Here is a 9,730-nt window from a genome sequence, read left to right on the forward strand (position 1 = left end):
AATTTATAACCTCAATTTACTACTTGTTTGCCTTCCAAAGAATCTGCAAATATAATCAATTTAATAAAATATTAGTTACAAGATTTATTAACACAGTCCGTTGGAAAACATTGCACTTTGAAAATCATCAGTTTGTGCAGTATCAGATGCAGAACCTTCTATGATTATAAATAAGTAATTACACTATTGTAGATTTTGAATGACACTTTTATTTACATTTGAACAAGGGTCACACGCAAGCTACATCTTATACTGTGTACAGACAAGATACTTACATCCACTTACTGTATACAACTCCAGAAGTTTGCATGAACACAACTGTAAAAATTGACTATTTTGAAGTTGAAGGCTGACAAAAAAATCACAGGCTCAAAACACATTTCACAACAGTTACAGGTTTTATAGAAACACTGTACATCGAGTCTACTTTTAAGTAAAATGAAGCGTTATACACTTCATTTTATGCACTATGCAGGGTTCTGAGTTTTCAAATCAAAACCTACTCTGTAGTTAGGTCATATACAGATTTTCACCCAGATCAAATTGTCACTTGAGTTACTGGCACTATGTCTCCTGCCCTGATTTTATGGACCTTTCTACTGTGGTCCTTCAGCGATTTAAGGCTAGAATAGACACGCTGGCAGACGAGGCAAGAAAATGAATCGGACTGATTGTGAGTGAGCAAGTGTTTCTGCAACCCCTCTACTGTTCCAAACCAGCGTACACAAACAGGGCAGCGCATGGGTTTGAAGGCTGTCTTGCACCCACCACTTCTCTGGTGAAACTTCAGACTGAGAACATTGGGGAAGTCCACATTACAGCGGGAACAGTGATTTGTCCTTACAGCAACAGAACCGTGGATACCTTTGCACCGATTCAATGACAGGTGCTTGATCAGCGAACTGCGAGTGCTGAAGGTATTGTTGCATCGAATACATACACAACGTTGCTGACTCTTAGACAGAGACGGCTGATTTCCAGGAAGTTGCATTGATTGGCACTGCTCTGAAAAAAGTTGTTTCTTCAGGGCAGGTTGCTTTGTGGGCCGCTGGTGGGGGTGTTGCTGGAACCGTAAGAGCAGAGGCTGAGAGCGCTGCAGTTGCACACCATGATATAGCTGGTTGTGTGGCTGCATGTGTACTTGTAAGTGGACCTCGTAGTCTGCCCAGGAACCGAGAGTCTCACCACACGTGGGACAGGTGTAAGACTCCTGTGCATGTTTCTGCAGATGCTCCAGGAGAAGCTGAGGAGAGGTGAAACCAGCCCCACACTCGCACGTCACTCTCCTTGGGAGCACAGAGGGCAATGACATGATACCCCAGTTTGAACCGTTATCTCCCTGGTTTGGGTCTGACGCCTCACTCTTGGCGCCAAGAAGTGACAGAGACTTGCTAGCTGAGAAGCTATGCTGCCTGTTATCCATCCCTCCCACTGTTCGCCTTAACTGACATTTCCTCCTATGGGCCATCATGTTATCTCTGCGGTTAAAGCTCTTGCCACAGACAAAGCAATCATGCATAGGCTTTCCTTTGACCTTTTGATGTACTGATCCAAATGCACCTTGCAGGACGTATGACCTCAGAGAACCACATATTTTTTGATGCTTTCTTAATGTAGTTCCCCGACTATAGGTCTTCAGACAATTGTTACAGGGGTAACGTTTTACACCATCTTTAATGAAAAACGGCATTTGATTCTTAGGAGACAAGGCCATATCTGTGGACATAGATTCCTGTTGCTCTATATCACTGATTGCAGCATCTTCTGCATCAATCAGCACTTCGGTCTCGTCATCCAGAGGAATTGTCCACTGCCCATCGTCTTCTTGGCGGGAACAACCTGCTTTTTCCGCATCGTCTGATCCCTCCTTCTGGTCAGTCTTGAACTGGTCAGCTACCCAGTCGTTCACAGAAGCTCCCATTTCCTCGGACGCAATGTTTTTTGTTGGATGTTTGGGGGAAAACGGTGAGAAGCTCCTGGGACAGCCAGTCCAGGCCAGACTTGGAAGCTGAGCTCCAGATTCGACGTCCATAGTAATAACCTCCCCCTTTATATGTTGAAAAGTATCAGTACCCACACCAACACTACTGGGACTTTGAGACTTTTCCTTAATGTCCACAATATGTCTCGTTTCACTGTTTGTCCGCAGTGCAGTATCTTCAGCCAGGGGTGGGACTGAAGCAAGATGGGAGAGTTGTGGCCCTAGACACTTGTGAGTTTTGAGGCTATATCTACGGGTGTAACTATGCTTGCACAACTGACAATAGAAAGGCTTCCTTGTATTAGAGTGTAGAAAGGCTCTCTGCTGCTTGAAGTGGTAGGTCTTTTGATGATGGAATGATGAGGTCCTTTTGATAAAGGGCAGCTTACTCTTTGCTGAGTGACAAAGGGCCTTGTCTGATAACATGGGGCAAGTATGGTTGACTGGGAGAGACGATTTCCCGATAATCAGTTGTTTGCAGAGACGACAACATTTCACTTTCTCTTTCCTGTGTGTGGCATGATGCACAGTCAAACTATCACAGTCCTTAAAAACTCTTCTGCAACGGCCACATTGGTAGCTCCCCTGTGCACTCATATTGCTAAAATCAATAAGCTTTTGGCGGGTCTCAAGAACAACAACTGGGCAGTATGACTTTGTCGGAACTACAATATTTTCACTACAGGAATTTCTAAACACACTGGCTTTTGTTTTGGTACTAGATTTCAACAACAGCTGTCTAAGCTGATCAATAGATGAACCTGGGGTAGCTGACAGCTTTGATTTTGATGTTATCTCTACTGGTATTGTCTCCGTTTTAGGGATCACATGTCTTTTGCAGTGTTTGGAAGAAGGATGAGGAGTTTGGAAACGTTTCATGTAGGCTGTTGCCAGCATCTTCATTATGGACTTATTTTTAGGTATGTCATTTTTTCTAGTAACAGAATGATTGACTTCCACTGGAGACTGGATGGCTTGTGAAGAGGGCTCCACGAATGACAAACTCTGTCCAGGCTCCGTTGGATTTGGTGGGGATGTGTTTTCTGGAGGTATAGTTACGAAAATAAGCCGACCAGAGTCGACTTCTGTGGAAGGAAATCCACTGACAACTGTTGGGAAATTGGAACTAGACATTATGGATGAAGGAGGGATGGTGGGACTGTGGAAAGCTGATTGGTTCAGGGTTGGCTGGAGCAAAGGAGGCTCACAGCAGTCTCCGTCTGCACAGACAGCAGCAGTGGCTTTGCCAGGCTGCATTTCAGTTTTTGACACGTGAGTCTTTTTATGTTCCATCATAAGATTGAAGTCTTTAAACTCACATCCACAGTCACAGATAAAGTGAGTGCAAGCAGGAGACTCCGGTGTGGGAGTTGTGCAGTGCTTCTGGTTCGATTCGTCCATGGAACCAATCTGAGCACTAGAAGATGGCTTTGAAGAACCCAAATGCTTGTCTTGATGAAAGTCATTTACATGGGAAGCCTGATGGACAAGCAGTGATCTCAGTCCGGTAAAAGTAGCAGAACATGCCATACAGCTGTACACTTTCGAAGTGGTGGTGCTTCCCTGGAGCCCAAGCATTTTGATCAGAGTGAATAAAGAGGGGGGGGGGGATTAGTCCGAGATGTTATTATCCTAAAGAGAGATAAAAATAGAAAATATAAGACAGAATTGTAAAACATAATAAGTCATGACAGTACTAAATTCGCTTTGGTCCCATTTGGGGGGATAATCAAGTGAGAAGTCAATTGAGAAAATATGTAGTAGCCAACTAGACTCCTTAAGTTTTGAACATTAACAAGGTTGCCAAATCAAAGCCTGCATTAACTAAAGTTAACCAGCTAGCTATCAAGGTCCATATTTCTTTTAGAAGTTCATAGCTCGTGATAATCGGTTGAGAAACTAACTAGCATGCTAGCATTGCTAGTTAGCTATCTGTGACGTGACAAGACAGCATTATGCACCATATGGATAAGCTGATTACTAACCAGCTAAAACAAGCTGAACACTTTCAGATTCGCTAACAATGATATAGGTATTTAGGAGTAAGATAAATGTAGCATTCCCCAAAGACGTCAACGACAGACTAACGCTAGCTTTCAAGAACGTTATGCAAACACCGATGCAGCCACAGTAATAATGTATCGAAGACAGGAAACTAGCCTGTGTTAGCTAGCTACTGTATGCTAGCGTGTTAGTCTAAAGCCTAACGCGTTAACAAAATAGCAAACAATACAAATGTTGTCAAATGTCAACACTTCGTATAATCGATTATCCAATAACGTACTTGACAAGAGAGCCATACTTCTGAATGGAATCTTCATGCTTCCTAGCCTTGTTTCACGTCGCTCCCTTCAGTTTCGTGTGGAAAAATGCGGGTGTGTACACTGGCGCCAGCACTGAGGCAAGTCAAGGAGGGGTAGAGGGTGGAAAGACTGTAGGGCAGAGGGGTTGATATATAATTTGCGCTTCCTCTTCTTCTTTCACAGCCTAACCTTGATTCTCAAAATAATAAACATGTATTCTTCTCTTGATTTACAAGTGGTCTTGAAACGTCATACGCTTTGGTCTGCGCCACATCGTCGAAACAGTCTTCTTCTATAATTTGCTTGGGTCCACTATTGCCCGTCGAATCAGTATAAATGATATGGTCAAAGTGGATCTATTCCATTTGTGTAACCGTTGTAAATGGTATTTACTAAATACTGGCTGTAATATATCCGTAATGTAGGCTACAGTAGCCTAAATCAAGGTGCACAAAGATTCCACTACCATGAGCCTTTGCGCATTTTCTAGGAGAGCCAATGCGTCCGTCGTCATATTGTAGTCCAAAATCTCCCGCAAAAGTGGAGAGAAGGGTCCAAATGCAGTGCTCTCTCTGAAAGTGGAGTTTTGGATTTCCGCTTCCTGGAAAATGAACCCCCATTCATTTCCCCCATAGGAATTAAAGTGGACAAATAACGCTTCGTCTTTAACACAGACTTACCATGTGTAATATATCTTGCATGTAGAGGGGAATCCTATCAGAAGATATATCCATTATTCAGATTAACCTGTGTACACCTACTGACAGCAAGCATAAACCTAACAAATACAATGGGACAATGCATTTCTGCCTTTTACTGAACTGGAGTGCGTAAGGTGCTTTTCTGTAAGCATGCAAGTCTTTATCAGTTACAGATTCATAGGGTAATTGAGTCCATCAACATTCGTTTTTGTTTTTTAGAGAACCATTCAACAAGCCACTAGCCAAAACTTATACTGCAATGGAGTCTGTCAAATCAGCCCATCTTGTCCTATAATTAACATGTCAATTCCCTAATGTCTGTCAGGGTTGAAAACAGTTTTATTTTGAAATTGTTCTCAATGTGATGCATGGATTGGGTTGTATAATGCATGATTATACTAAAAAGGGTTATTACATTCTGTGACCAAGAAGTTTTATAGGTTTCCCATCATAAAACATTTCAAATGTTTTTATTGGGTGTGCAGTGCCCATAATGCAGCCGGAGATAAAAATGCCAATAAAACACACAAATACAGATTGAACTATTAGTGCACAGCCCCATCACCCTGTGTCTATCCAGACACAGTTGCGTCCTTCCTCTTCCTGTGAACTATCCGCTCCCAGGACCTCAGCTCCCTCACCAAGAAAGCACAACAGAGGATGTACTTCCTGTGGCAGCTGAAGAAGTTTAACCTGCCAATGACAATGATGGTGCACTTCTACACAGCCATTATTGAGTCCATCCCCACCTGCATCACCATCTGGTACACTGCTGCCACTGTCAAGGACAAGAGCAGACTGCAGCGCATCCTCCGCGCTGCTGAGAAGGTGATGGGCTGCAATCTTCTGCCTTCCCTTGAGGACCTGTATGCCTCTAGGACCCTGAGGCACGCAATAAAGATTGTGGCCGACTCCTCCCACTCTGGACACCCTTTCAGCCACTCCCCTCCGGCAGCAGGCTTCGGTCCACCAGGACCAAAACCTCACGCCATAAGAACAGTTTCTTCCCTTCCGCAACTAGCCTTGTCAACAAGGCCCTCAGCTGACACTGTCACTTTATCACATACAGCCCTCTTGCACTCTGATTGTTAGTTCTATTTGACATTATTTAGTTCTGTCAGTATTTTGTTGTACATTTTTCAAAAATGTTATATTTAAGGATACAACTTAAGATTTTAAGATTCAATATGCACTTGCCAACCACAGTAAATTCCTTTTTTTGTGAACAGTTGGTGAAAACACAATTCTGATTCAGTGCCCATGGTAAAATCGGTGGCAAACACACACAGATTCCTGAAATTATAGTTAGGGCACAGTGATGCAGCTGGTGATGACAGGTCTTCTCAGTGGCTTTGGTACCTATGTTTCTGAGATCACAATTGAAATTCTCCGTCATCTCTGAAGTACGTCAAACGCCACAACATTTATTTTAGTCACTTATGCACAACATAACATACATTTGTCATTATTCTAAACAAATTGCCAATGCCCTGGCACATTCATGCAAATGAATATGTAGCGTAAGGGGTGTTTTTATGTTTATTTGGGCTGCAACAACTAATCGATAAAATGTGATTATTAAAAGAGTTGGCAACAAATGTCATTATCAACTCGTAGTGTCACTACGCCACTCAATAAGTCGCAGAGATGTTTGAGTATTAAAAAATAAAAATAAAAAGTGTTGAGAGCAGAGCGGAGGTAGACGTTCTGAAACACATGGCGAGAGAAATCAGAATCAGAAGGGATTTTATTCGCCATGAATGTTTGCACAAACAAGGAATTTACTTTGGCAGGAAGGTGCATACATTAAACATATAGGAATCTTGAAACTTAAATATGTGATCTAACTATACAAATGGAGCAAAGTCTAGCTAATACTAAGGGGATTTAGAATACAAAATAAATATGAAAATATAAGTAGCCATAATTACAATCTAACCTAAAAATACAGATAGTGCAAAGAAAAGGATACAATAGTGCAAATTGTAATGTGCAGGGTGTCATTATGCAGATTGTGATTTAAAAGTCAGTGTGAGTCCTTGGCCTTGTTAAAGTGGCCAACAGCGGATGTGAAGAAACTGTTCTTGTGGCGTGAGGTTTTGGTCTTGATGGACCACAGCCTTCTGCCGGAGGGAAGTAGATGGAACAGGGAGTGTCCAGGGTGGGAGGGGTCGGCAACAATCTTCCTCGCTCGCCTCAGGGACCTCAAGGTGGGCAGATCCTCGAGGGAAGGCAGATTGCAGCCGATCACCTTCTCAGCAGTGTGGATGATACTCTGCAGTCTGCTCTTGTCCTTGGCAGTGGCAGCAGCGTACCAGATGATGATAGAAGAGGTGAGGATGGCTGTGTAGAAGTGCACCATCATTGTCTTTGGCAGATTGAATTTCTTCAGCTGCTGTAGTAAGTACATCCTCTGTTGTGCTTTTTTGGTGAGGGAGCTGATGTTCAGTTCCCACTTGAGGTCCTGGGAGAGGATGGTGCCCAGGAAGCGGAAGGACTCCACGCTGCTGACTGGGGAGTCACTCAGGGTGATGGGGGTGAGACGGGCTGTGTTCTTCCTAAAGTCCACAACAATCTTTACTGTCTTAAGAGCATTGGGCCTCATTCTCAAACAATATCTTAAGTTTCTTCTGAAATATTTTTACGGGCTTCGGAAAAACAACGTGAGAAAAAGACATCAGCCAAATTCATGAACGCTTGAAAATGTGTTCCTACGCAGCGGAAGTTTTCTGAGCTGTGCTCCCCGGGAAGAGTTTTCTTAAGTTGAAAGCGCGTCCTTGTGCTCATGAATTTGCATACATACACGCCCACACAGCTCCTTACGCAACGCACTGACGGGTACGCAACAGCAGTGACGTGTGCAGTCAGAATCGACACAATTAGGAAAGCAACAGGAACGCAAGTTATGTCCAAGCAAAAAGCAACCGGTGCATCGGTGCAACATCATACCAGTAAGATGAGCAGTGGAATTGTTCTCCATTAGATCTAACAGTGTGCACACTAAGCAAGGTTAATTATTATAATTATTTAAATCCGAGGATGTCTGTTATGGCAAGCCGTTTTATCATTTAACCAATGAATTCTTGATACCCAAAATTCGAATTCTTGATATAGAAAATACAATTCTACGTTTTTTTACTAATTATGACAAGCCGTTTTATCATTTAACCAATTAATTGTTGATATCAAGAATTCAAATTGTTGATATCCAGAATTGAATTCTTGATATCCAAAATTCGAATTTATATCCAAAATGCAATTCTGGATATCAAGAATTAATTGCTTAAATTATAAAACGGCTTGCCATAGTCTGTATAGTTGAACGCAATCACCAACGAGTTTTCATACTCACTTCATTAACACTTCAAACACAGAGTTTTCTTAAATGCGATTCCTCTGATCCTTGTGGTTTTTTAAGGAATCGCATTTGAGAAAACTCTGGCTGATTTACGACTGCTATTTCGAGTTCGGAAAGTCTTCTGAAGTTCAGAACAAATCCCAGATGAGAAAACTTTCATGAATGCCAAATATTTTCCTAAATCCAATCCAGAACAAATTCCTTCTTAAATTCTTCTTAACTGCGTTCGAAAATGAGGCCCAATGACCTCTAAGTTGTTCTGGCTACACCAGGTCACCAGGTTGTCAGCTTCCCACCTGTAGTCAGATTCATTCCCGTCAGAGATGAGCCCAATGAGGGTGGCGTCGTCCGCAAACTACAAGTTTGACAGACAGATGGCTCGAGGTGCAGCTGTTGGTGTACAGGGAGAAGAGCAGAGGAGAAAGGTGCTGATGGACCGGGAGTCAGAGACTTGTGTGCCCAGCTTAACGCACTCCTTCCTGTCATAGGAAGTCTGTGATCCACCTGCAGGTGGAGTCGGGCACGTTTAGCTGGGAGAGCTTGTCCTGGAGATGATGGTATTAAAGGCAGAGCTGAAGTCTACAAACAGGATCCTGGCGTAGGATGCTGGGGAATACAAATGCTGTAGGGAAATCAGTGTGACTTAAGTCACCCAAGGTGTGGGAACATTTCACACTAAACAAGAGGGTACAATTTCTGGGGAAATTGTGTTTCTGGGGAAATTGTGGGGTGTGCTCCTGTATTTTTGTACGTCCTTCAACTGTTAGCTGCTGCGATTCCCACACAACAGAAGTGTAGTAGTTAGCTAGCTCTACAATTTACCAGGGCTCAGTCTGAATCTAGGAGCTAAATGGAGCCCAGCTGCCTGCTGTAGGTATATGCAGGTAGCAACGCTAGTGCTAAATAAGTATTTAGCTGGTCGGCTCCATGATGCCGAACTGTCCTAGACTTTAAGCTACGGTACTAATGCCGAGGGCTCGCTGATATAGATGTCTGTCTTACTAGAACAACGTATCTATGCGTTGTTGCTAACGTGTGCTGACATTGCGACGTTAGGCTAGCTCTGAGGTCCCTTCTGCCACAAAATCTTAATTCTAGCCTAAACCGTGCAACGGAACATAAATCCCTATACAAGCAACGCAATAAACATTTAGGCACCCAACGTTGTTTATGTAGTCCAAATATTGAGGGATCCTTGGGGGTGGGAAAATTATAATAATAAATATATATATGAGAGAATAATGGTTGTGCTCGCCGAAGGCTTGAGCCCAATTGTTATCCGATTCATCGATTAATACGTTTTTTTTGACAGATTAATCGATTATTAAAATAATTGTTAGTTGCAGCCCTAATGTTTATATTAATGTTTGCATTTTTTACTTTGTGC

At 42.7% G+C, this 9,730-nt stretch overlaps 1 protein-coding gene across 2 annotated transcripts; it reads right to left on the bottom strand.

The window, feature by feature from the left end:
• Positions 1-187: 187 nt before the first annotated feature.
• On the bottom strand, positions 188-4,836 carry LOC146300422 (uncharacterized). 2 transcript variants are annotated; one of them, XM_084702356.1, is made up of 2 exons: positions 4,284-4,836; positions 188-3,613 (listed from the first exon to the last, which is right to left on the bottom strand). In XM_084702356.1, the coding sequence occupies exon 2, from the start codon at positions 3,557-3,559 to the stop codon at positions 539-541; it is 3,021 nt and encodes a 1,006-aa protein (XP_084558482.1). In that variant the 5' UTR covers positions 3,560-3,613; positions 4,284-4,836; the 3' UTR covers positions 188-538. The 2 variants fall into 2 exon arrangements, with proteins under 2 accessions (XP_084558482.1, XP_084558481.1); XM_084702355.1 differs by having other exon boundaries at positions 4,266-4,836.
• Between the last annotated feature and the right edge of the window lie 4,894 nt (positions 4,837-9,730).

This window comes from Hypomesus nipponensis, chromosome 2, assembly GCF_054491055.1.
Source record: "Hypomesus nipponensis isolate SF chromosome 2, ASM5449105v1, whole genome shotgun sequence".
Lineage (NCBI taxonomy): Eukaryota > Metazoa > Chordata > Actinopteri > Osmeriformes > Osmeridae > Hypomesus > Hypomesus nipponensis.

What these genes read in the sequence shown, in the direction of transcription:
- LOC146300422 (XM_084702356.1), bottom strand. Translation starts at nt 3,559, where the DNA reads ATGCTTGGGCTCCAGGGAAGCACCACCACTTCGAAAGTGTACAGCTGT.